General features: G+C 51.9%; 1 protein-coding gene across 1 annotated transcript; it reads left to right on the forward strand.

The window, feature by feature from the left end:
• Window positions 1-27,697, forward strand: TRPV1 (transient receptor potential cation channel subfamily V member 1). The gene is made up of 16 exons (XM_043995412.1): window positions 1-58; window positions 3,604-3,920; window positions 4,429-4,595; window positions 4,676-4,828; window positions 4,939-5,079; window positions 11,596-11,894; window positions 12,241-12,420; window positions 12,882-13,040; window positions 13,319-13,414; window positions 14,008-14,078; window positions 14,767-14,932; window positions 19,457-19,523; window positions 19,690-20,006; window positions 22,247-22,374; window positions 26,239-26,354; window positions 27,438-27,697. Exons 2-16 carry the CDS (start codon window positions 3,628-3,630, stop codon window positions 27,605-27,607), a joined length of 2,523 nt encoding a protein of 840 aa, XP_043851347.1. The 5' UTR covers window positions 1-58; window positions 3,604-3,627; the 3' UTR covers window positions 27,608-27,697.

A 27,697-nucleotide genomic window follows, 5' to 3' on the forward strand; every position in this document is an offset into this window, starting at 1 on the left:
CAATTCACGGGATTATGCCTGAGGGATGTTTGTCCCTGGATTGAGACAAAAGCCAAAGGTAATTTTGGTGTGTGCTGCCCCTGTCTCCTCCCTGCCTCTTTACTTACTACCAAAAGCTCCCGGTAAAGGGTCAGTCAGACTTGGGGACCTCAGAGACTGGGCTGTTCACAATATTCTCTATGGAAACTCTGGCAAGTCTCTGGTTGCATACCTTCGGAGATGGGGAACTCATTATCTTGTAAAGCAATACATTTTACATCATTCGCTTTTCCAAATACCAAAAATGTCTCTTTAATTCAAAGGTCTGAATCCTTTAATTTTTGTTAATCAAAATATTTCTAAGGTACAACTCATCCATTTAAACCCTGAACTCCTCTCCTGGGCAGGAGTCAGGATTAGCTGGGCTGACAAGGCTCTCTCGAAGCTGAGACTTAGGACTTTGCACCCCTTCCTGGGGCCTCCTTTGTGGTTCCCTCAAATCCACCAGGTCTTCCTGGGTTCTGCTTCAGGGCAAATCTGCCAGGGTCCTCAGATTGTCTGGAGCGAGGAAGGGGACACAGGCTGTCTCTGTATCCTCCTATTTTCAGGCCCCTGCTGTTATGTGCTGGCTGCCCCTTAAAGGCCCTGACACTGTAGCCCTGGCCTCACAGAGGATCCCAGGGGTGGACCTGGCCTGGCCAGCATTGGAAAAGCCACGGTCATTGCTAGGCCATTGGCCAGCAGGTGAGGAGTGTTTGCTGTTGGAGCAACTTGTGTAAACATCCTGTCAAGAGATGAACAGGGCGTGTGGTCATGTCTGCACAGGGAGGTGGGGCTCAGCTGGCTCTGACCACACCATTAATGCCTGCTCAGTTCCAAGGCCACATTTCAGTCTGGAGAGCATCCAGTGGAGGGTAGCCAGGGCGTTTGGATAAAGGTTTTTTGCCTCAGGGGAGACAGTGGATGGAAAAACCCACCCCCCAAGGTGCTGTGAACCTGCCTGCCCCACCCCCCACTCTACCACACCTGCTCCCAGCCTCCAAAGCTGGCTCTCCTTGGGATCTTGCAGCCCTGGGGTGGGGGTGGGGGGGCGGCACAAAGGCCGGCCCCTTACAACTCTGAAACTGGGGATGCTTTCTTTGAGAGCCAGAGCACTCAGTCTGAGGCCAAAGGGCAAGTTACAGGAAGACTTCAAAGGGCATTGCTGGCTTCCTTCTTCCCAGCCCCGGGCTCTGGCCACCTGGCACCACTGCCCCTTTGCCTGGCATCCCTAGTTCTCTGTCGAAGCCACAGCTTGAGCCTAGTTTGAACAGAAGAGCTCCCCCTCTCTGCTGGGTTCTCCATATAGGACATTCATTTCCTACCGCCATACCTTTGTATTGGCTGCCCCCCAGGTTTGAAACTGAGTTCCTGAACACTTTTCTCTGCCCTCAAGGCTTATGTTACCTCCTCCAGGAGGCTTTTCCTGATCCCCCTAATGATTAATGCCCCACCCCTTCCCTCTCCATGCCACCCCACCCCCATTCAAATAGTTGTCATTTACTTTGTTTTTTACAAATTATATGAGGGGCTTCTTCTCAGTAGAACATAAATTTCTTGAGCGCAGAGATGGTTCCATTTCTTTGTATCCCCACATCTAGCATAGCGACTTTTATACAGTAGGTGATTAATGAATGCTTATGGAATGAATGAATATAAAGAAAAGCTCCATGGGATTATAGTTCATGGGACACTAGCTCCAGAGCAGCATGGTGAGATGGTGACCTGCCCAAGGTCACCCAGGCAGTAAATGACAGAACCAGGGTTCAACCCTAGATCTTAGAATTCCAAGCCCAAAGGGAGCAGAAGCCTTTCTCCCACTTTGCCAACTTGTAGTCACTTTCAGCCAGTCATATTCATTCTGCTACTAGAGGGAAAAGTGCCCCTCTTGTTTGTCTCCTCTCCCCTTTTCCCCTCAACACATGAGAACTTACATATTCACACATTCACACACTCACAACTCACACTCACAATCACAGCACACTCACACTCATATTCACACACTTACAGGTATACACACACACACTGATTTGTTTTCCTGGTTGACTAAAAAACAGCTCTACCATCTGTCTCCATAAGAGGGGTGTCTTTTCTTTTCTAGTGCTGCTTCAGCTCATGAGCCCCCATCGATGTTTCCTCACAAAGATTATTAGCTGATTTTCATGTAGCAAGCCACACATAATCTATTTTTAGAGAGAAGTATTTACTTAGGTGGTATGATAAGGGCGGTTGGTCCAAAACATGCCCTCCTTCCTCAAATCTTTGACATGCTTTCTCAGAGGGCATAGGAGGTACAGAGGGAAAAGTGGGCTCAAGCTGAAGGGCACATGTGACAGAGGGATAGATCAAAGCTCTTGGTTGCTAGAAGTCCTTTTCTCCCTTTGGGGGGGGTATGCCTTAGGTATGATGTAGCTTCCTCGCTGGGCACCTCCGGGAGGATGTGACCACATCTGGTCTGTCTTTGGTTCTGATCTGAGGATGCTGCTAGGATCTAGTGGGAGTTTGGGAAGCCCAACATTCTACAGACCTTGCGAAGTTGTCCAAGCTCTCCTCTGGCCAATGGTGGTGGTGCGAGGGGGGCATTAGAACGTGGCATTTGATCCAGTCTCTGGAACAAGCCTCCTCCTGGATGAGTTTGATTTTATAGTGCCCCACCCATCCGAGTGACCGTGTTTCCTCAGCCAATCCAAACATACTTCATGTTCAGTGTCACTCCCCTTCCTAGGACCATTCGCACTTAGTCTGAAGTCACTTCATATAAGCAGAGCCGACTTACTGGATGTACAGAATCAAGGCTTCCCGTTTAGACTTGTCTGTGTATCCATCGTTTCCTCTGATAGAGTGTCAGTTCCTTGACAGCACAGATTCAGTCCTTGTCCCCCCAGTGCCTAGCACAGTGGAAGGCACAATGGAGTCCTTAATAAGTGCTTGTTGATGGATGGAGATGCACAAGAGGCAGTGAAATGAGTCAAGATTCTTCCCGGTGATTTCAGCATGTTGCTACTAATCAATCAGCATTTGTCCAATGCTCTGCCTCTGATTGGACAGTGGGACAATGGGAGGGAGAGTGTACTTAGGAGCCTGGCTCTAGAGGGAGTGGAAGGCGCAGACTCACGGGCTGGTGGCCCCTTTCCTCTTCTGGCTCTGGGGGAAGCTGGGGAACAAGAGGTGTCACTATCCCTGGTTTTTTCCCCTTCTACAAGATGAGTCAATGGAGGTGGCAAAGGATCATAAGAGTTGGGGGGGGGGGAGTCGCGCAGAATCCGACCAGGAGCTGGCCATTGATTCCTTGTGACCATCCCTGGCTGGGATCCCTGGCTGGGGCTGGCCCAGGTCCGGTCAGTCGGGGAGAGCATTTTGTAGGCCAGCTCTTCACAATGTACCTAAGGGTGGGAATGACAAAGAACTGGGAGGGTGGAGTTCAAGGCTGTGGTTGGAACCGGACCTCCTGCACCTCAAGTCACCTCTCAGCCTTAGTTTCCTCACTTATACAGTGAGATGAATGCTAGCCATGATGATGGTGGTGATGACCATGGGGGGAGGGGGAGGGGACAGAAACTGAGTGTCTTCTTGGTTTCCCTGCAGTCTAGCTTGTGAACCCTGGCAAAGATGAAGAAGTTGGGCACAGATGAGGCAGAAATTCCTAATGAGCCCCTGGAAGAAGCCCCCCAATCAGAGACCTGTCTGGGCACCCCTGACAATGCCCCGGGCCCTAAGCCCCTGCCAGCCAAGAGCCACGTCTTCTGCACAGCTCGGAGCCGGAGCCGCCTCTTGGGCAGGGGTAATTCAGAGGAATCTTCTGCGATGGACTCTTGCTATCAGGAAGGGGAGCCGGCTCCGTGCCCCATCATCAAGTTCAGCCCCATGCCGGACAAGTCAAGATGGAATGATCAGCTGGTCCAGTAAGTTTCACTCCCAGCCCCAGGTTTCCCAACAACCCAACAACAGCTCCTCGGGGCTGGGCATCTGTTCTTCCCATGGAGAGCCGCACACTGGATGTGCCATGTTCAGCTAACCTTGCGCTCAGGGGCTGCAGCAGCCCGAGGTTTCCCATTCCGAGGCCCGCACACACCTAAACTAAGGCGGAGCAGGTGCAGGAGGTCAGAGAGGACTTCATCAGGTCCAGCCTCCTGCTTCCTGGCAGGCTCACACCCTCAAAGGCACAGGGCAGACAATTAGCCAGCAGGGAGACCAGACAGCTTTCCTTTGAGCTGGATATTCATGACAGTTGATGGGCCTCTTTTCTCTTCTCAAGGTGAGGTCTTAGTTGGGTTGTTGGGTTGGCTGGGCCAGCTAAGCAGGCCTGAGCTGGGATGGAGGCATGAGGAGAGGCAGGAAGGAGGCCAGCACCTCCAGGAACACCTGAGTCTCTCAGTCTCTCTGTCTCCCGTCCCTGACGGGCCCTCACAGGCAACTGTCTCAGGATTCCATTCCCACCAGCTGCGAGAAGTCCCTCCAACTCTACGACCGCAGGAAGATCTTTGAGGCTGTGGCCCAGGGCAGCTGCGAGGCACTCAGTGACCTGTTGGCCTATCTCCAGAGGAGCCTGAAGAAACTCACGGACAGTGAATTCAAAGGTCGCGCCCGCCATCTCCAGCCCCAGGAAGGGAGGGGTCCCTGGGGAAATGTGGGCAATGACCCTTGCTTTGTGTCCTAGACCCAGAAACAGGGAAGACTTGCCTGCTCAAGGCCATGCTGAACCTACGGAACGGCAAGAACGAGACCATCCCCCTGCTGCTGGACATTGCCAGGCAGACAGGCGACCTGAAGGACTTTGTGAATGCCAGCTACACAGACAACTACTACAAGGGTGAGTGGAGGACGGGCCCGGGGTAGGAAGGGCCGGTAGGGTGTGGGCCTGGCCCAGCCCCGGCAGGCCCAGGAGAGATGCTGACTGGCCTCCTTGCTGACCTTGCCCAGGCCAGACGGCTCTCCATATCGCCATCGAGAGACGGAACATGGCCCTGGTGACCCTCCTGGTGGAAAACGGCGCCGATGTCCACGCTGCGGCCCACGGAGACTTCTTTAAGAAAGCCAAAGGAAGACCTGGCTTTTATTTTGGTAGGCAGAATACATGGTGGGGACAGACTCTTCAAACCTTTCTGTGGATTCCTTTCGTTTTCACATCAGGTCCATCCCCCAGCTCCTCTCCATGATGACAGAGATGTCTGGCCATTCTCCACCTGGGGGCTCCTCCCGCTCTAGAGCAGCCTTCGTGGCTCTCCTCACTTGCCTTTACTTCAAGTCATGCTTGCCCACGTCCCTCGTGGAAGTCATTTTTCACAGCTCTGTGCTGTCCCGTGACACTCACGCACCAAGCCCAGCCATCCCCCCCCCCCCCCCCCCCCCCCCCCCCCCCGGCATCCCAATTCTTTGCTACCATCCAAAGAGCGCAGGTTGTTCTTGAACCAACGAGCAGGGAGGAGACATTGGCTATGAACAGGTACCACGCGTTTACCTTCTCAGTGCCCAGAGGAGGCCAGTGGCCCTCTCGTTCCCTGAGAGGTGACCGGCACCTTTCCTTGTCACCCACCCTGCTCTGATACTCATTGGTCAAGGATCTTGGCTCCTTTGGTCCGGAGCACGGGGCAGCCCCACACAGAGGTTCCTTGACCTCTGAGGACACTTGGTTTTCTGATGCTATGCCACTGAGGAGGATCAAGGTCCCTAAGAATCCCATAACCCTTCCCTTGGGCTTTTGGAACATCTTGGGATTTCAAAGCCCTCTTAATTGTACTTGTCTCTGACTGGTGTTGGTCAACCCTGTTGAGTACTTGAAGGCAGGTGGAGAGGCCACTGGGCATTCTTGACTTCCTGGGAGCTTACTCTCCATTCTTCGTCCCTTAGAATGTGTGTGTGTGGGGGGGGCACAGGTGTCCTGCCTGGACCCGGTGTCTCCCCATTATTCTTCAGTGCTACCACTGCTGCCCAAGGCCCCTGCCCAAACACTGTGCTCTCATTGAAAGCCAGGAAGAGGATGAGGCTGGGGACAGGAAAGGGAGAGCACAGGCAGCCCTCTTTGACCGGATTCCTCTCCAGACTCTGAGCACTAGAAAGGAGCCTCCATGTCCTGCCCTCCCACTCCCGCCTCAGCTGCTTATAGTCTGCTTTCTATGTCCATCATTGACTAAAGCTACTTTGGACCAAGGCTTCCCATGGTCTCCAGTCAACTAGCATTAACTGAGCACCTCCTAGGTACCAACACTGTGGGAAGCCCTGGGGAGACAGAGCAAGGCAAAGGACAGTCCCTGTACTTTAGGAGCTTCCAGTCTGACGGGAAGACAATGTGTAAACAGCTCTGTCCAAGTGAGATGGAGACAAGATAAATTGGAGGCATTCTCAGAGGGAGGGAAGGTGCTAGGACTAAGAGGGACCAGGAAGGCTTCCAGGAGGAGGAAGGATGTGAGCTGAGATGGGGAAGTAGGGTGCTGTGGATGAGGAGAGAGAGCACTCCTGGGATCACTCAGGTTGCCTAGTGTAAACATCGAGTTGGGAGGCGTGAGGATCTTTGGTCTGGCTTTCAGGGCATTTCCTAAGCAAGCCTGCTCCTATATTTCCTGTCTTCTGCCCACCCTGGGCCCCTCCAGTGTCTCCAGCTTCCTCCTCCCACACATCTCTGAGCTCGGTGAGTCAGGAGGGAGAGATGCTGAGGCCTGGGCCAAATGCCAAGAAGCCAGATCCAGGGGTCACTTCCCAGTCCTTATCCCCCGGCCCCTGTGGCATCTGCCCTTGCTGAGGGCTCCCTGTCCAGGCACCAACTTATCTGCTCTCACTGTTCCCATCCTGCCTGCCACTGGCCCCTGTGGCATCTTCTCATCCCCCTTCTGCCTCTTGAATGTGGGTGCTTTCCTGAAGCTCAGCCTTTGGCTTGCTTCTCTCTCTCTACAACTCTTCATCTCCCCCTAGAATCTGTCTCTCCCCTTAACTTCTGTCCTACCAGTAGATTAACTGCACCCCATCTTTCCAGTCCCCGGGGTTTGAGCCTCGGGGCCATCTCTAGCTCTTTATTTTCCCTTCCTGTTCCCCTCTGCCCTCTGCCCCATTTAGCCAGTCCCCATGTGCCCCCTGGCCCTGGGCCATGGTGCCTCTCCCAAGAACTATTTTCAACCAAGCCTGGAAAATGGTTTTTCTGTCTCTAGTTTTTTTCTTGTCCAGTCTATTTTTCACACTAGAGCCCATGCATGGCCTCTCACTAATGGACAGCTCTGAACATGTCCTTATACTGCCCAATAGCCTTCAATAGCTCCCCATTGCCAGCTGAAGAAGAGAACCCCTCTTCTTCCCCACCACTATCTCCACATCATGCCACCTCCCCTATGGTCATCAACCTCATCCTCCCCAGCAGCATGTTCTCTGCCACTCCCCTTGCCCTGGGAACCACCCTGGGCTCTGATTGGTGATCTTCTGCTTTATCTTGCTCAGCTGGCCAGCCTCCAAACCATGGCCCTCTTTAGTGTCCAGGCCCCCTTTATATGTGGTCTCTTCTCCCCCTATCCCTTTGGGACAATAACCATCTTTTTTGTGCCTATTTGTCTTTTAAAAATAGTGACTGATTGATTTTCACAAGTGTCTGTGATCTGCCCTTTCTACTACCCCCACCCCATGAAGAATTTACAAAAATGAAGAAAACAACAAATGTGCAAAGTCCTGCAAAACAAATTCCCACATGGGCAGTGTCCAAAGATGTCTGTGTCATTCTACATTTGAAGTCCACTGTCTCTTATCAATCTTCTGGACTAGTGGTTTATTATTTCATTAGATTTGTTTGTAAATGCTTTGCTTTTGTAGGATCCAAATTGTCTATTTTATGTCCTATTATCTCCTCTCTGCTTACTTATGAACTCTTCCTGTTCTGTAGATCTGAATGTTAGTTTCTTCCTTACTTTTTTTTTTGTGGGGCAATGAGGGTTAAGTGACTTGCCCAGGGTCACACAGCTAGTGTCAAGTATCTGAGGCTGGATTTGAACTCAGGTCCTCCTGAATCCAAGGCTAGTGCTTTATCCACTGCTCCATCTAGCAGCCCCAATGAGCTTTTGTTCTTTACCTCAGCATTTGGTCTTTTTTTTTCTTTTTTTTTTTTTAGTGAGGCAATTGGGGTTAAGTGACTTGCCCAGGGTCACACAGCTAGTAAGTGTTAAGTGTCTGAGGCCAGATTTGAACTCAGGTATTCCTGACTCCAGGGCTGGTGCTCTATCCACTACACCACCTAGCTGCCCCCTCTTCCTTGCTCTTTTAATTTGCTTACAATGTTACCTGTTATAGCTAAATCATCCATCCAATTGGAGTTTATCTTGGTATGTAGTGTGAGAAGTTGGTCTAGACTTTGTTTCTGTCAGAATACTGTCAAGTTTCCCCAGTAGTTTTTATCAAATGGTGATTCCTTACAGCAGTAGTTGGGGGGTTGGGGGTTGCAAGTTCTGCATCTAATTTGATCCCTTGATTGACCTCATTACTTTTTATTCAGCAACAAATCATTTTATTGATGAGGCAGGGACTGGCTGGCTGGTTTGTATTTGTATCCTTTGTGCTTGGTAAAATGCCTGGAACATACTAAGTATTTAGTAAATGTTCTATCTGTCTGTCTGTCTGTCTGATCTGTCTTATTCAGGTATTCACAGCCCTCCATGGTCCCACTTCAATCTGCCTTTCTTGTCTTATTTCCCATTTCTCCTCATTATACATAGTATGTTCCAGTCACCCCAACCTGCCCTCTGTCTTCTGGCCTTCCTTTCTCTGATCTCCAGGCCTTTCTTCACACCCCATCTTCCTCTGCTACATAGCACGTACTTAAATCCCTGTTTCCTTCCCCTTCCTCCTTGAATTTCTGTTATTGGTATCTCCATCCCACATTTGATTGTGTAAACCGAGGCAAATGCTTTCATAGTGGAATTTAGAGCTCTCCTTCTCCAAAGGGGAAAACCAGAGAATGCAGCAGCCAGTTCTTGAGATTTAAATCCCCTTGTTCCTAAAAAGGGAAGGAAACCAGAGAAAGACAATGCTTGAAAAATTAAAAGAAAGGTTTTATTAAGTAGGGAAGAAAATATAGCATGATCATGGGAGCTATTCAGCCTATTGCCAAATAGGACACCATGCAATAGATTGCAAGGGTTTTTATACAGTTTAAACAAAGACAGGTCAGCAATTTGGAGGAAAGGCGGGCTTAGAAAGGCCTACTCCTCAGGCCAGAAAGAAGCCTAAAAACTCAATTGGAAAAGACAACAATTTAACTATTTGAACAAAGATATAGGTGGCAAGGCAGCTAGGTAGCTCAAGGATGGACTGCTGGGCATGGAGTCAGGAAGACCCAAGTTCAAGTCCAGCCTCAGACACTTGCTAGCTGTGTGACCCTGGGCAAGTCACTTAAGTGGTTTGCCTTAATCCACTGGAGAAGGAAAAGGCACACCATTCCAGTATCTTTGCCAAGAAAACCCCATGGACAGTAGTGGTGTGCAGTGGACCATGGGGTCACAGTCAGACACTACTGAACAACACGTCAGTGGCAGACCTAAGATGCACAAGTAGTTCTGTCTAGCCTCTGATGACAGACTTCAAAGGAGGGAAAACCACCAATTTTTAAAGAAGCACCCACTCTAATTTAGGAAGTTTTTCTTGACATTGTTAACCTGTAAATTAAGGAAACAATCAATATAGGAGAAAATAATGTCTTTAATTGGGGCAGAGGAACTATAGCTCATGGTATAGCAAAGCCAGAAGCTAGGAATACCCAAAGATGGGAACTGAGGACTGGGTTTTTATGGGGTAACAGAACAAAAGGGAACCAAAAGACTGCTCCAGAGTCAATACAACTACTTAATGTAAATGAACCTTTGACAAAAGACACTGTAGAACTGCTCCTGATTTATTACTTAATGTAGGTGGACCCTTCTATATAATAACAAAGTCCAGGTGGGGAATCATTGGGAGGGGAGTTTTCTTGGGGGAGATCCATAAGCTAATCAAGAGTCTGGAACTGACAAAGACTGATCAACTCCAGGCAATTCACCTGCTTGGGTAGGGGGGACTGGATGGGGGGGGGGAATCAGTTCTCAGTAAATTTTGTAGTTATCAACGTTAGGCTTAAATTGACCTCTTAGCAACTTCTGCTTGTTGATCCTGGGGCCAAATGGAACAAGTCCACTGGGTCTTCCATGAGATAGCATTTCAAACACTTGAAGACCGTTATCATACCCCCTACCCCCCCCTTTAATCTTCTTTACTCCAAGCTAAACTTGCTGAGTTCCTTTAGTTGAGACTCGTATTCAAGGTCCCTCACCATCCCGGCTGACTTCTTTTTTTTAAATAATAAACATTTTGTTTATAGTTCTGAGTTCCAAATTGTATCCCTCCTTCCCTCCCTGCTCTCCCCACTCCCTGAGGAGGTAAGCAATCAGATATGGGTTATAGATGTGCAGTTATGTCAAACTTGCTAGTGGACTTCAGAGGCCCCAGTTCTGCTGCTCTGTCTATTATTCCACCTAGCTGCCCATGGTAAGAGAAACACATCAATACAACATCAGATCTGAATACAAAATAAGAGCAAGAAAGTTCTGAGTTTGAGGGGAGGGGAGGGGAGGGGAGGGGAGAGGGGAGAGGGGAGAGGGGAGAGGGGAGAGGGGAGAGGGGAGAAGGGAAAGAAAGGAAAGGGGAAAGGGGAAAGGGGAAAGGGGAAAGGGGAAAGGGGAAAGGGGAAAGGAAAGGAAAGAAAAAAGAAAAGACTCTTTCCCAGGGAGTGTGTGAGGAATTCCAGGGGTGCCTTTGATACATAATCAGAAGACATTCTTGGGGCCGGTTATGCAGAGTATGCAGGATTGTTCCAAAGTTAAGAGATAAGGTCCATATCCTTAGGCGACATCCATGCAAATCCTTCATTCAGATAAGTCTTTGATGCTTGTTCAGTGGTCAGAAAAGTCTGACTGGTTGCAGGGTTTCGGATTCCCCAGCACTTCCAGCTGGGTTTATTCTAGGTCCTGGAGCTAAGGATTGTCAGTGTGTTAGCCAATGAAGCCATCCTTACGCAGTTTTTCTGGTTACTTGGATAATTCGGGAGGGAGGGGGGGTCGAGCAAATCGAGGTCCTCATTTCACAATTGTAAGCTCCCTGAGGGTAAGGATAGTACTTCAGTTCATCTCTATCTCCAGGGCCCAGCACAGCTCTTGCTCACCTGCCAGGAGCACCCCCAGAGCCCTGAAAAGTCCTCAGTTCAGGGGGCACCTCTCCCCTGATGCAGTCTTCCCTCATTGGTTTAGTAGATAGGTGGGTTGGCTCCCCTAGGCTTTGCCTTCTGCCCCGGAGCTCCCTCAGTGAGAGGAGTGTGGCTAACCCAAAGCCTGGCCTCTGGAATGCTACCTGGCAGTGGGGGAGGCAGCCGGGCATCATACCCCACACGGACTTTTCCGTCTTAGAGCTGAGTCCCATGAACCCCCTAGAGTTGCCCTTCAAGGGAGTGGGGTGGAGTGCAGTGGGGTGGAGAGAGGCCCCAGGCTCACCCCGGGCTCCCCCCCCACACTCAGGCTCCCCCCTCGGGACCCCCCTCAGGCCTTGGTCAGACATGTGACTTACCATGTGCTTGGCCCCCAGGCGAGCTGCCCCTCTCGCTGGCAGCCTGTACCAACCAGCTGGGCATCGTGCAGTACCTGCTGCAGAATCCCCACCAGCCGGCCGACATGGAGGCCAAGGACTCCGTGGGTAACACGATCCTCCATGCCCTGGTGGAGGTGGCTGACAACACCGCTGAGAACACCAAGTTTGTGACCAGCATGTACAACGACATCCTGATTCTCGGAGCCAAGAGTCGTCCCACCCTAAAGCTGGAGGAGACCACCAACAAGAAGGGGCTCACTCCGCTAGCACTAGCCGCCAAGAGCGGGAAGATTGGGGTACGTGGTGCTCAGCCTTTATCCAACTTCTCCAGGGAGCTAGGCTGCTGCGGCTCCATGCAGGTGTGGGAAGGAAGGCAGGGAACTGATCACCTGACCAGCCTACGGGATTAGCTTTGTCCGCCTGGGGGCTCAGGGGCAAAGGGGGGTCTAGTCTGGGGGCTCAGGGGCAGGGGTGGGGTCTAGTCTGAGGGCTCAAGGGCAGGGGTGGGGTCTAGCCTCAGGCGTTAGTCTGTCAGCCTGTGGCTCTGACAAGACCTGGGCACAGAGGCATCTTCCCAGGCGGCATCTACCAGCTGGCCAGTGGCAGCATGGCAGTGGTGACTCACTTGCTTCTTTGCCCTAGGTCCTGGCCTATATTCTCCGTAGAGAAATCCAGGAGCCTGAGTGCAGGCACCTCTCCAGGAAGTTTACTGAGTGGGCCTATGGGCCAGTGCATTCATCCCTCTATGATCTGTCCTGCATTGACACCTGTGAGAAGAACTCTGTGCTGGAAGTGATTGCTTACAGTAGCAGTGAGACCCCAGTACGTGGAAGGCCCAAGGGCCCGGGAGCTGGGGGAGCAGGGCCGGGGCTGGGGGAGCAGGGCCAGGGCTGGGGGAGCAGGGCCCAGGAGCTGGGGGAGCAGGGCCGGGGCTGGGGGAGCAGGGCCGGGGCTGGGGGAGCAGGGCCCGGGAGCTGGGGGAGCAGGGCCCGGGAGCTGGGGGAGCAGGGTCAGGGCTGGGGGAGCAGGGCCAGGGCTGGGCACCAGGATCACGGGTTGGCTTACCTAGGATTCATCTAGGACACCTTAGTATCCCGCGTGGAGGCCCTGCACTGCAATGCCAACTTTGCTCCCTGTGACCTTGCCCAGTTCCCCTCCACGCTCTGCACCTCCGTGGGCCCAAGTGGTCTCTCAGCTCTCTTTGGTCCCTACTTCTCTGGCCAGGACCTGGTGGTGCAGAGCTGGGGGAGGGGCAGCCTGGGTGATGCTGCCCCTCTTCTTAGAACCGCCATGACATGCTGCTAGTGGAGCCCCTGAACAGGCTCCTACAGGACAAGTGGGACCGATTTGTGAAGCGCATCTTCTACTTCAATTTCTTTGTCTATTCCGTGTACATGGTCATCTTTACCTGTGCTGCCTACTACCGGCCTGTGGGTGGCTTGGTATGTCTGGGCCCAGTCCCCTCGCCGGGCCGGCTCCCCAGGGGTCCTGGCTCTTGGGGGTTGTCTAGGAAGGGGTTCCTATTGACCCACACACACACCTGGGGGTGAGGGTGGGAGGCCCCAGGGCCTCATCGACCAGGCCAGCTCCCCAGGGGGTCCTGCCCTTCGATCCTGGCTCTTGGGGGTTGTTCAGGAAGGGTGTCCTGTCCTGCCTTACCCCACCCCCATACTCCCCCCAACCTGTCCCAATGATGCCTCCTCCATCTCTTGTCTTACAGCCTCCTTTTAAATTTGACTACACCACTGGTGCCTATTTCCGAGTCACGGGAGAACTGCTGTCAGTTCTCGGGGGAATCTATTTCTTTTTCCGAGGGGTCAGTATTACCTCCTGCCCACTGCCCAGGGCTTATGCCCGCAGCTGCCTAGTGATGGGACACCCAGGTGGCATCAGACATTGGCTTTCCTCCTTCTGCAGCTCAGGCCTTGTGGCTGTGAGATGAGGGGCCTGGATGTGGGGCGGGTGCTCACCAGTCAGGGTGTTGGGAAAGCAGCCAGTGGCTTACCCCAGTCAGTCAGTCAGTCAACTCATAGCGCCTACGTGCCAGGCACTGTGCAGGGACCAGGGATACTGAGCAAGGCAAAAGGTCCTTTCTGCCCCCTAGAAGCTCCCAGTCCACTGGGGGAGCCTGCAGGGGATGGAAGGAAAGCCCAGGGGAAGGCACTAGCCATGGAGGGAGGAGGGGAGGGTGTCCTGCAGAAGGTGGCATTGAAGCTGAGCTTTGAGGGTGCCTGGCAAGGCAGGAGGTGGGGGTGAGGAGGGAGAGCGGTCCAGGCCTGAGGGTCAAGTATGGGGGCTGTAAGGGCCAGCACCCAGCTGACCAGGTGACCCGGGCACTGTGCGGAGGCGAGGCAGCTGGAATGGTGGCGGGTACACAGAGGGTGATGGGCCAGTCTCTGTGCTCTGCAGATCCAGTACTTCCTACACCGGAGGCCTTCCCTTAAGACGCTCTTTGTGGACAGCTACAGTGAGGTGCTCTTGTGAGTCCTGGCCCAGGCTGGGGCAGGGGTGGGGGTGGCTGGCAGGGAGCCCAAGGCATGGGGCGGGTCCTGGGCCTGTTCGGATGACCCTGGCCGCCCTCTTGCGGCCTCTTGGTCTGACCCCTGAGATCACAGCCTCTGTCCTGAGGCATTCCTCCTCCCAGAGGGGGTGGGTGGGGGACCTCACACTCCCCAGGTGCTATTATCAGTCATGGTTGAGCCTTTTTCAAATGTGGAAACTGAGGCACAGATCAAAGAAGTGATTCTCCCAAAATCATATATCTGGTTGGTGGCCAAGCCTGGATTTGAACTCGGTTCTTCTGCCTGTACAGTGTTTTGGTTTTGTTTTTCATGTCACTTTTCTGTCTTCATCACCTCTAGCCGCTGTGAAGGCGTACGTAGGCAGCAATGGGCAAATGATCCATGTGAGGTTCCTGGGCTCACTCTGGGAGCCATGAGAGTGAGGGAAAGACCAGCAGGTTCCCAAATCTTGGTGTAGATATCCTAAAACCAGGGCAAGGCTGTCCCTGGGTGTCCTGCACACCCCATTCAGGCCAATTAGGTGCTCTGGCCAGGACTTCCAAAGTAGAAGTCACTCAGCTGTGTCTGCCTACGCCCCAGCTGGCAGTGCAGGGCCGAGTTCTGCCCTCTCTGAAGTCTTAGCTGTCCCGTGTCTCTTGTCTCTTAGCTTTGTCCAGTCCATGTTTCTCCTGATCTCCGTGGCACTGTACTTTAGCCATTGCAAGGAATATGTGGCCTCCATGGTTTTCTCTCTGGCAATGGGCTGGACCAACATGCTGTACTATACCCGAGGCTTTCAGCAGATGGGGATCTACTCAGTCATGATTGAAAAGGTTGGTCTACTTTAAGAACCCAAGGGCTCTGGGCCTGCCTAGTCCAGATGGCACAGGGGTCTAGAGCCAGAGCCTCCGACTTGTGGCTGGCTGCCTGGCGATTGCTGCTCTCCCTGCAGAGGGTCTGAGGGAAGGAGAGAGAGATGGACAAAAAAGGCATCGGCATCAGACCTGATCCATGTGTGGAGGCAAGGGAGGGACCACAAGTCCTTCTGTCCTTCGAATCCGCCTTGTAAAACTCACATTGCCAGGGGCCTGTGACCTCTGGCTGCCACTTCCCTGTGCTTAGCAGAAGTAACTTGGTCTTTAAAAAGTCTCTGGGAGAATTGGCCACAAGGATGAAAGCAGTCATCTTTGGAGCCTTAGTGGTACATGGGCATGTTGGTGTTCTTGCTATGACAGGCTATGACCTTCTCTGATATAATCTGATCAGAGAGTAAAGGAAATTTCTCAGAGTTCCCTGAGAGAATCCCAAAGGTGTGAGCAATGCTCACCACCATTCCATGATAACATCTATGTCTTCAGACTTTGAGTCAGTCAAGGAGCATTTATCAAGCACTGACTATGCATGGGCAGGTGCTAAACTCTGGGAATACAAAGAAAGACAAACCACAGACCCTGCCTTTGAGGGGCAACCATGAGCAGACCAGGGAGCACTTAGGAGCCATCTCAGAGGGAAGGCTCTGGTTCCGAGGGGGGTTAGGAGACAGAGAAGCCAGGAGGCTGAGATGAGGGAAGCACTCCAGGCCTGGGGACCATCAGTCAAAAGTCCCCCATCTGGAGTGTTTTGTGGGAGGAACAGCCAGAGGTCCAGTGTCACTGGAGTGGAATGCATGGGAAGGGGGTTGTGAGATGCCTGGAAAGGCGGGATGGGCAGCTGATGACGGGCTTTGAATGCCGAACCAGGGTTTGTATTTGCTCATGAAAGGGAGGGGGAGCCCCTGGAGTTGACTGAGTGGGGGCGTAGCACGATTGAACCTCTCTGAGTGAGACTTGAGGCGGCTGACTCTCCAGCAGCTGTGAGGAGATGAGGCCTGTACCAAGGTGGCAACAATCTGAGTCACGAGAAGGGGGCATAGAGGTTAGGGAAGTAGAAACGGCAGCGTTGGCAACAGATTGAGGTGGATGAGGAGCCAAGGAGAACGCCGACTCAGGGTTTTGAGTCTGGCTGACTGGAAGGAGGGCACCACCCTTGACAGAAAGCCTGTTGTTGGGTTTTTATTTCCTTCCTTTCTTTTTTTTTTTTTTTTGTGGGGCAATGGGGGTTAAGTGACTTGCCCAGGGTCACACAGCTAGTAAGTGTTAAGTGTCTGAGATCAGATTTGAACTCAGGTCCTCCTGAATCCAGGGCCGGTGCTTTATCCACTGCACCACCTAGCTGCCCCTAAAGAAAAGATTTTTCAAAGACAATCAGTTCAGGCTTGGACATGTTGAGTCTGAGATGTCTCCTGGATGTCCCATTTGAGATGTCTGGAAATAAGCTGAAGATGGGAAATCTGAGAGCCCACTGCCATAGAAACAATCCATGGGAGCTGATGAGATCACCCAGAGAAATAGCCTAGAGGGAGAAGAAAGGAAAGCCCAGGACAGACCCCTGAGAGACACCCATGGGTGGAGGGGGTGATTTGGAGGAGGATCCAACAAAGGAGACAGATAAGGGGCAGGCGAGAGGGAGGAGGAGAATGGGGGGGGCACTGGTCCCAAAACCCTGGCAGAAGAGACTGTCCAGGAGGAGACCATGACCCCCAGAGTCCAAGGCTGCCCAGAGTTCAGGGAGCATGAAGACTGACAAAGGCCACTGGATTTCACCATTAAGAGGTCACTGGTCACTTTGGGGAGAGAGGTTTGGGTGGATTGTAAGGGGTTAAGAAAAGAGTGAGAGGGGTAGCTAGATAGATGGTGCAGTGGATAGAGCACTGACCCTGGAGTCAGGAGGACCTGAGTTCAAATCCGGCCTCAGACACTTAATACTTACTAGCTGTGTGACCCTGGGCAAGTCATTTAACCCCCATTGCCTCACTAAAAAAACCAAAAAACCAAAAAACAGAAGAGTGAGAGGAGGGACAGTGGAGGGGCCTGGTGTAGACGCCTTTGGGGGAGTTTAGCCACAAAGGGCAGAAGAGACCTCAGACGATAGTTAGTGAGGAGGGATGGAAGGGTCGAGTCTGGGCAGCAGGGAAGGAGCCAGCAGAGGAGAGATTGAAGATAAGAAAAAGTGAGGCTGACAGAGGGGGCAACCTGCTGGAGGAGGTGGGATGGAAGGGGCTCATGTGCGCAACCACAGGGTTGGCCTTGGTTGACCTTGGTCATCGTGTGAGACAGGTTAGAATAGGGAGTGGGGCAGAAGGTATCTGAGTAATGGAAGATGAGGAACAGGGTGGAAGAGGGAACTCCTGATGTATGGGCTTGGTGTGTGTGTATGTGTACGTGTATATGTGTTTGTATGTGTGGATGTATGAATTTGTATGTGTGCATGTATGTCTATGCATTTGTAAGTATATGTACCTATGTGTATATGTGTTTGCATGCATACATATGTGTGTATGCCTTGTGTCTTATGTCTGTGTGTCTGTGGATATGTGTTTGTGTGGATATGTATTTGTGTATGTGTGTTTGCGTGCCTATGTATATGTGCATACGTGTGTATGTGTTTGCATGGATGCGTGTGTGCCATGCTGTAGCGAGGGCCCAAGTGAGATCACATAACACGATCTTGTAGCAGATCCAGTCAGGCCAGTTTCATGATCCTCTCTTGTACATCCAGCAACATGTGAGAAGGAGCAGACACCGAAGATGGTGGGAGTAATTTAGGGTTGAGCCTTGGCAGAGCAAGATCAGACAAGGGGCAGATCTGAGCTGAAGTGAATTGGAGAGGCAAGGACCAGAGGCAGGGAGATCCTCTCCAGGGTAAGAAATGATAATAAGGGCCTCAACAAGGGTGGTGGATGAGATGCCATGAGAGGGCCCCATAGAGCACTGGGCCTGAAGTCTGGAAGATCTGAGTTCAAATCCAGCCTCAGACACTTCCTGGCTGCGTGACCCCAGGTGAGTCATATCCCCTTTGCCTGCCTCTGCTTCTTCTCCTGGGGATAAAGTGGGGATAAAGTGGGAATAATAACAGTACCCACTTCCCAGAGTTATTGAGATCATACTTGTAACCAGTTGGCACAGAGCCTGAGACATAGTAAGTGCTGTGCAAGCGTGCGCCATCATCATCACCACCACCACCAACGATGATGAGTGGATGGTGAAAAGGGGTCAGAGTTCTAGGGGAGAAGGGTGAGAGAGTCGATACCACAAAGCCCACTCAGCATCACTAAGGATAGAGGTCCAATGATACTTCTGTAAAAGGCAAGAACACTTCTGGATCATGTCAGGCAATCAGAATGAGCAGTGAATGTGGCTTGGGCACCATCTTGAACAGCCAAAGACATTCCAGTCAGGCAGGCCAGGAAGTCTCTTCCAATTGGGTCAGGGCTGAGGTCACAACCTGAGGGGCTTAGACTGCACTCGGGAGCTAGTTGAGAATAGATTTTGAAGGACTGGAGTACCCACGTCCAGAGCTGGGCAGGAAAGAATCCACCGTAGAGGGGCGACTAGTGAAAAGAGAAAGTAGAGTCCACCTATGTCTGTGAGCAGAGGGAGAGGAGATGAAGGCAAAGGGCATCTCCCTACCAGGGGCCCCACCTCCTCAGGGGTGCCGGGGGAAATCCTGGAGAGTTGTGCTTGCCCCAACTTCCCGTGTTGGTGCCTGCCCCTGCAGAGCCCCTGGAACCAGTCTGCTTGCTTATTTAAACAAGTACATCTATTTAGTTATTTTGGCGGGGCAATGAGGGTCAAGTGACTTGCTCAGGGTCACACAGCTAGTAAGTGTCAAGTGTCCGAGGCCAGATTTGAACTCAGGTGGTCCTGAATCCAGGGCCGGTGCTCTATCCACTGCGCCCCCTAGCTGCCCCAGTCTGCTTGCTTCTTTGCCCCAGTTTCCAGTAACCTGAATTTGGTCCCACCCACAAAAAGGCTGGGGTTAGCTAGAGGCAAATCAATGGAGATTAAGGCCAAGAGCCCCTTCCTGCCCTGGGGGCTCAGAGCAGTTGGGAAGGGGCTCCTCATTCTTGTTTCCCTTAGACTTTCTACTCAGCAGAGGGGGACCCACCCGCACCTGGGGGCCCTTCTATTGCCTTGCAACAATATTGGAAGCTTGAAGCTCAGCACAGTTGTATCTACAGAGGAGACAGTAACTGCATACAACTGGTTCTTCTGCCCAGGAGCCGGGGAAGGGCTCTTGACTCTGCCTGGGGGACCAGCTCTGGGGTGGGAGCCCCAGACTGACCCCTGACCCTAGCCAGTCTCTCCAAATGGAAGTGGTCAGTAAGTCAAGGCTTGTGCCATTTCTGCCGTCAGCACCATGGCCAGGGAATGAGGCGGGCTGAGCAAGAGGACAGAGGACAGAGACAGGCCTGGAGCCTGCCCAGGTGGCCTCCCAGGTCAGGGGTCTATCCTGACCAGACTCCCCTCTCCTTGCAGATGATCTTGAGAGACCTGTGCCGCTTTATGTTTGTCTATATGGTCTTCCTGTTTGGATTTTCCACAGGTGAGTGAGTGATCTCCAGAGGGTCCTTGGGGGTGGGCATGGGGGTCCCTCCAGGAGGGGGGGCGAGGCAGGACAGGATCGTTAGGTCAGCGTGGGCTGCACTGGGGGGTGGCCGGCGATGGGCCTTCAGCCACAGGCCCCCCTGACTCCTTCTGGGCCCCTTCAGCGGTGGTGACGCTGATTGAGGACGGACAGAACAACACAGATGCCTCCTGTTACGGGGGGCGTCGCTCCCCCAACTGCAAGCCGTGTGCCAACTCCTACAACAGCTTGTACTCCACGTGCCTGGAGCTCTTCAAGTTCACCATTGGCATGGGCGACCTGGAGTTCACCGAGAACTATGACTTCAAGGCTGTTTTCATCATCCTCCTGCTTGCTTATGTCATCCTGACCTACATCCTGCTGCTCAACATGCTTATTGCCCTGATGGGAGAGACTGTCAACAAGATCGCCCAGGAGAGCAAGAACATCTGGAAGCTCCAGGTCCTCTGTGTGTGAGTGAGTGTGTGTGTGTGTGTGTGTGTGTGTGTATGAGGAGCATGTGAGAATGTGCGTGCATGCACGTGTGAGCACTGTGTGTATATGTGTGAGCATGTGAGTGCGTACATGCATGTGTGAGCACTGTAAGACTGTATATGTGGGAACATGTGAGTGTGTACATGCATGTGTGAGCACTGTGTGTATATGTGTGAGCATGTGAGTATGTACATGCATGTGTGAGTACTGTGTGTATATGTGTGAGCATGTGAGTGCGTACATGCATGTGTGAGCACTGTGTGTATATGTATGAGCATGTGAGTGCGTACATGCGTGTGTGAGTACTGTGTGTATATGTGTGAGCATGTGAGTGTGTACATGCATGTGTGAACACTGTAAGACTGTATATGTGGGAACATGTGGGTGTGTACATGCATGTGTGAGCACTGTGTGTATATGTGTGAGCATGTGAGTGTGTACATGCATGTGTGAGCACTGTATGACTGGATATGTGTGAGCATTGAGTGTATACATGCTTGTGTGAGTACTGTGTGTATATGTGATCATGTGAGTGTGTACATGCATGTGTGAGCACTGTATGACTGGATATGTGTGACCGTGTGAGTGTATACATGCACGTGTGAGTACTGTGTGTATACGTGTGATCATGTGAGTGTGTACATGCATGTTTGAGCACTGTGTGTATATGTGTGATCATGTGAGTGTGTACATGCATGTTTGAGCACTGTGTGTATATGTGTGAGCATGTAAGTGTTTACATGCATGTGTGAGCACTGTGTGTATATGTGTGAGCGTGTGAGTGTGTACATGCATGTGTGAGTACTGTGTGTATATGTGTGAGCGTGTGAGTGTGTACATGCATGTGTGAGCACTGTATGACTATATGTGTGAGCATGTGAGTATGTACATGCATGTGTGAGCACTGTATGACTGTATATGTGTGAGCATGTGAGTGTGTACATGCATGTGTGAGCACTGTATGACTGTATATGTGTGAGCATGTGAGTGTGTACATGCATGTGTGAGCACGGTATGACTGTATATGTGTGAACATGTGAGTGTATACATGCATGTGTGAGCACTGTGTGTATGTGTGTGAGCATGTGAGTGTGTACATGCATGTGTGAGCACTGTGTGTATATATGTGAGCATGTGAGTGTGTATATGCATGTGTGAGTGTATATGTGTGGGCATTGGGAATGTGTGTACATGCATATGTGAGCACTATGTGAGTGTATGAGTGAGTTTGTGTATGTGAGTGTGTGTAAAAGTATGGGTTTGTATGCATATGCATGTGTATGCATGCATAAGCATCATGAGTGTGATTGTGTGTGTGAATGAGCATATGAATGTGTGTGTGAGCATGTGTGTGTTGGGTGGGCACACTCAGTACATGTTGGCAGAACTGACCCTGGGACAGGTCAAGGCGGATGAACCCCAGGGTCTACAGGGATTTAGACTGGAAGGAGGGGCCAGAGCAAAGGGGTGTCCCCACTCTCTCTGTCCCCTCCTGTACTTGCTCAGACTTGTTCTGTACAGCAGATGGAAACCAAGGCCCACCACATGTGTCCAGCCAGAGTTGGGCAGGGCTGTGTTGTGGGGTCAGGGCAACACATTGCCCACAGGGGAGCCCTCAGAAAGGCCGACTGAGAACATGGAGGCCAGCACTAAGTGTTGGGGAGCCCTGGAGAGTGCCAGGGCCAGACTTGGGCCGGCTGCTGGAGTCAGGGCAGGTGCCCTTGGGGAGGTGGGGCCCTGGGGCAGGGAGAACATGGGAGAGTTAGACCTAGGCATTGATCAGCCTGAGAGAAACGTTCAGTGATGCCCACAGCCTGGACCTCCTACTCAGCTGGGCCAAGCCCCTGGCGGGAGATGGAAAGTGGCCTTTGGGAGGTCATGCCCGTCCTTTTCCTCACCAAGCATAAAGCTTGGTTGCTATCATCCCACCTCCCCTCACTCCTGCATGCTGATCCCAGACTCCTTTCTGGTTTCTTTTACTGCTTCAAAGCCACCTTGTCCACACCCAGGTTCATTCCCTGCATCCTGGCCCCTGGCTGCCCAAGACTGCCCCTCATTGAGTGTGGCAAGAGCTAGAATGCCCTGGTCCTGTGCCCTGCTGCCTAGGTCAGGCCAGGAGTGAGGTGAGGGGAGGGGGAGGCTGCTCCAGACCCAGCCTCAGGCTAAACTCCTTGGGCCCTCTCCCTTGTTTGCATATCTCCTTTCAGAGAGCCATCACCATCCTGGACACTGAGAAGAGCTTTCTGAACTGCATGAGGAAGGCCTTCCGGTCAGGGAAGCTAGTGCAAGTGGGCTACACACCTGATGGGAGGGAGGACTACCGGTGGTGCTTTCGGTGAGCCTGGGGGGAAGGGCAGGACCCAGATTGGGGGGGGGGGAGGAAGGAAAAGGGGAAGGAGAGAGAGAGAAAGGGAGAGGGAGGGAGAGAGAGACAGAGAGAGAGAGAGAGGAAGGAAGGGAGGGGGGAGAAATGGAGAGGGAGAGAAAGGAGAGAATATGGGGAAGAGAAAAAGAGAGAGGGAGAGAGGGAGGGAAGGAGGGAGACAGACAGAGACAGAAGGAGGGAGGGAGAGAAACCAACAGACAAAAGAAGGGAAGGAGACAGAGAGAGAGAGAGAGACCTGCAGTCACACATGGGGAGGGAGGTCTGAAAGGTAATGGCCAATGGAACAGGGACTGGACACCAGAGGCCTGTGCTACCAGCCCATCTGGATACTTGGAGAGTCCACCTCTGAAATGTGGACTGGAGGCCTCTGAGTTGTTTTACTCCATCACACTCTGAAATCAAGGGTAGCTGGGTAGCCCAAGACTTGAAGTCAAATATGTATGATCCTGGGCAAGTCACTTTACCCTGTTTGCCTCAGTTTCCTTATCTATAAAATGAGCTAGAGAAGGAAGGGTCAAACTGCTCCAGAATCTTTGCCAAGAAAGCTCCAAATGTCGTCACGAAGAGTTGGACATGAGTGAGTCTACTGAACAACCTTACTTCCATATTCCTGGATGCTTTGCCTCTCAACATAGCCCAAGGTTAAAGTAACCTTTTTTGACTGCCACATCCCATGGCTGGCTCATACTGAGGTTGTGGACCCCCAGATCTTTTTCAAACTGTTCCCTAACCCTGTCTTCCACACACTGTTAATTCTTTGCACCAAGTATGAGACTTTAAATTGATTCCCATTAAATTGGGCTGAGTCTCCTTAGATCCAGTCTAGTACTCTAGGCTGCCAGCATCTCTACCAAGCATTGGTCAAGGTGGTGAGCCTATCATCCATGCCTTTATCCAAGTGAATAATAAACATGTTGAACATCCAGGGCCAAGTGTGTATCCCTGGGGCACTTCCTTGGAAACCTCCTTCCCAGTTCCCAAACAACTACTGTTGGGAGTTCTGAGTCCACCTCATCGCACGATTGTCTGTCGCACATGTCTCCATCTTCTCCACAAGAATAGAGAGACTTTATAAAATATTCTGCTAAAATCTGGGTAAATCATCGATGGCATTTCCCTAATCTACCAGCGTAGTAACCCTATCCAAAAAGGAAATCAGGTTAGCCTGGCAGGATGTGCTACTAATGAAGCACAGCTGGCTCCTTGCCATCACTGCTCCCCATTCCAGGTGCTTTGTCTGTGACACGGTGATCCCTTGGGGGATTGTCCAGGCATGAGGTCAAGCTCACTGGCCTGGTCTTTGCAGACTCTGCTCCCTCCCCTTTTAAAAGAATGGGATAGGGGGCAGCTAGGTGGCGCAGTGGATAGAGCACCGGCCGTGGAGTCAGGAGTACCTGAGTTCAAATCCGGCCTCAGACACTTAACACTTACTAGCTGTGTGACCCTGGGCAAGTCACTTAACCCCAATTGCCTCACTAAAAAAAAAAAAAAAAAAAAAAAAAAAAAAAAAAAGAATGGGTTAGGGGCAGCTAGGTGGTACAGAGGATAGAGCACTGGCCTTGGAGTCAGGAGGACCTGAGTTCAAATCTGGCCTCAGACTCTTGACACTTACTAGCTGTGTGACCCTGGGCAAGTCACTTAACCCCAATTGCCTCACTAAAAAAAAAAAAAAAAGAATGGGATAGGGGCAGCTAGGTGGTACAGAGGATAGAGCACTGGCCTTGGAGTCAGGAGGACCTGAGTTCAAATCTGGCCTCAGACTCTTGACACTTACTAGCTGTGTGACCCTGGGCAAGTCACTTAACCCCAATTGCCTCACCAAAAAGAAAAGAATGGGATCCATACACTCCTGCCTTCCATATTCTGTCACATGTCATGCCACACAGGGGATTGTCACTGATGTCTCTGCTGGAACACATTCATCTGGTCTGTCCAAGGCCCCTGAATCCATCTTGGGCACCTCTCAGTTCCTGGTGACCTTTCCAGTGCAAAGGTCATTCAATAGAAGAAGAACTAAGCAGAGCCACTACGATTCTTTGGTTATCACTGTCTTATCCACCCCCAACAAGAGATGACTCTGTTCTTGGGGTCAGAAGTCCTCTCCTCTCTCATCAAGGGGAGGGAGAGTCACTCTCCTGGGGGGTTCCCATCTTCTCCATTCCTGTGACCAGATTCTTCCTGTTGGGAGGATCAGATCCAGAATGGAATTTCCCCTTTTTGGATCCCCAGTAAGGGGAGGGATGGAACTGTGATGTTTAAAATCTAAATGTGGCACAGTGGATAAAGCACCGGCCCTGGATTCAGGAGTACCTGAGTTCAAATCTGGCCTCAGACACTTGACACTTACTAGCTGTGTGACCCTGGGCAAGTCACCTAACCCCCATTGCCCTGCAAAAAAAGCAAAAAACCAAAAAAACCAAAAAAAATCTAAATGTGTGGTCGCCTTAAATTAGAAGCTTTAGCACAAGTCTTTGGGCATTAAGCATTTATTAAAGCATACTAGGTATTAGTAAAAATGAAAACACGTGGAGTTCAGAAAGTTATGAAAAGGCCTATCTAGCCTAGAGTTCCAACCTGGTCTGGTTCTTCCTCTTTATTTATTTATTTATTTTTTAGTGAGGCAATTGCTTCAAGCTTCTGAGAACAATACCTTCTTAAAGGCTGGCCAGGTGTGGTTACAATCCAATTAACTTTAAGTAGGCCAATCACTCTCACTTAATTCAATTAGTTTAGATTAATCTCCAGGTGGGGCCTTTGAGTATCTGCCAAATCCCATTATTTTCTCACAGAACCATCACCAAGGCAAGTCAAGAAGTTCTGAACTGCTGTTTTGTGAGAGGTAGAGACAAAGATGGATGCACACACACACATACACACACATGTGCACATGCACGCACATGTACATGCATACACATGCAAACAGATCCAACAGATGCCAGGACACTTGGAGCTAGTTCTTCATCACTCCTACATCTTACCTCTGTGCCTGGCTTGTTTTCTTTTCCCAAGCTCCTTATCACTTTCCTCTCTCCATCCCTATGTAGTCTGTCCCTCTTTCCTTTGACCTTCACCCGAATGCTCTCCACATTGCTTCCTGCTCCTGCTCTTTGGGATTCCTCCCATGAATACACCTTCCTAACAGATGCTGCTCCTTCTGGACCCTTTGGATAAAAGCGCACCCTTTATTGGCTTCCCCAGGAAGAACCTGTGAGCCATCCGTCTGACTCCCTTTTAGCTTTGTGGTGGGTCCAGAGATCCCAGGTTGGCTCACCACAAAGTAAAGATTTGGGTCTTTGGGGTCTTCATGGTCCTTCATAGCTATCAGCCAACCACAGGAGGGACTCTGAGACACTACCAGATACTGGTGGGGGCCAGAGCTGTTTTGGGGCCCTTCCTGTCCCACCATTGCCAGAAGCTCCCACCTCTATCAGGTCACAAACTTGGTGCTGCATTTGTGGCTTATCAGAGGATCTACTTCGATGGATAACAAGCTACTAGCATTTACTGAGCATTTACTGTCTGCCAGGCACTGTGCCAAGCATGCCCCATCACCTGATGACTTTTAGGACAGGGCTCCCTCTTTGTCAAATCCTGAGTCTGGGAAGCTGAGCAGACTCACAGACAAACATTTACGGGATGTTAGAATAGCAGGGGCCCAGAGACCCTAGATGCTAATGCTAGGCCTGGAGAGGCCTTCCAGGAGCCAGCTGAGGGGCCCTTGGGCACAGGGCTCCTTCCTGGGCACCTGCCCGGGACTGGCAGGGATTCCCCAAGGAAGGGGGGGGGGCTCTCACTTTGATGGTTTTTCCGCAGAGTTGATGAGATCAATTGGACCACTTGGAACACCAACCTGGGCATCATCAATGAGGACCCTGGAAACTGTGAGGGGATCAAGCGCACCTTGAGTTTTAATTTACGGTCCAGCCGAGGTGAGTAGCCCAGTGGGCAGGCCTGAGGGTGGTGCAGACTGCTCTCGGGGCCCCACGACCTGTGGGGCATTGGACTGTGGGCCAAGTGCCTCCTTGGCAACGAGCTCTATTCCTTCCCTTGGGCTTGGGAACAGAAAGGGGGGGGCAGAGGCAGAGATCTACACCCTGCTTATCTGCTCCCCGAGGTCATGGCCTCCCCTGGGGAGATGTGGGTATGCAATAATGCATAAGGAAAAGGAAAATGGCAGGGCCCAGGCTTTCGGGCTCAAGTCTGACAGCTTCCTGGGACCTTTCTTCTCTCCTTGTGGGGCTGGAGCCTCAAGTCCTGGGCAGTCAGCTGGCTCCCTCCTCCCCTCCTGCCTCGGGAAAGCTCTTCTCATTCATCCCCGTTCAGTCCAGTAGGATTGCAGCAGCACCTTCACAGCCCAGACTTGGCTGGGCCATCGTCTGTCGATGGGCCGGTCAATGGGCTGGCAGTTCCTCTGTGGTCAGGCCTTTGGTCCTACAGACGCCCCTCAGAGGATGCTGGTGGGAGGGGGGCTTCCCGTGTGTCCATGGCCTCTGGCTGGTGAGGTTGTTGGGGGAGTATCTCCTCTGACTATACCCCCGGGGGGAAGGGGGACTGTAAACCCTGGGCAGTGCCCTGGGCAGTGCCCCAGCACTCCAGCGCCTTGTCTAGGCACCTCTGCCAGACTCAAGTCAGGGGTAGGCCAGCCACACTCCATCCTGGAGGGTTTTTCTTCTCCCAGGAGTTTCCTAGGACAAGAGTCACAGCGATCCTCTGTTCCCATTCCACACTTGTTCCTTCCTGACTGGGGTTGGTGGGTTCATAAAGGGTAGGGGAAATGGAGGCCCCCAGGAGAGGGTTGGCAAGCTAGGAGTGCCAGGTGTGCCGGTGAGGCAAGGGTGGAGAGGCCGGGGTGGGGGCAGGTTAGAGGGAGCTGAGGGTTCTCTCACTAGCAGCCAGGTAAGCAGGGTCAGTGATTACAGAGAGGAGTGGGTGGCTTTCTGGCTATCCAAGGCAGAGTTCCTGCCCCAGACTCAGGTGCCCTGAGCCTGAATGACCTCCCTTGTCTCCCTTAGTTTCAGGGAAGCATTGGAAGAATTTTCCTCTGGGTCCACTTTTGAGAGATGGGACCACCAGAGACCGGCGCTCCAACCCCCCTGAAGAAGTGCGGCTGAGGCCCTTCTCAGGGTCTCTTAGGCCTGAAGACGCTGAAGTGTTTAAGGAGCCCCCTGCCTTTGGGCTCTGAGCTACCCGGAGGCAGGCCTCATTCAGCCCCTGCTGTCCCATGTCTGTCTGCTTAGCTGAGCCCAGGACAGCCAGGGATTCTTCAGGCCCC

The sequence above is a fragment of the Dromiciops gliroides genome, chromosome 3 (assembly GCF_019393635.1).
Source record: "Dromiciops gliroides isolate mDroGli1 chromosome 3, mDroGli1.pri, whole genome shotgun sequence".
NCBI classification, from domain to species: Eukaryota; Metazoa; Chordata; class Mammalia; order Microbiotheria; family Microbiotheriidae; genus Dromiciops; species Dromiciops gliroides.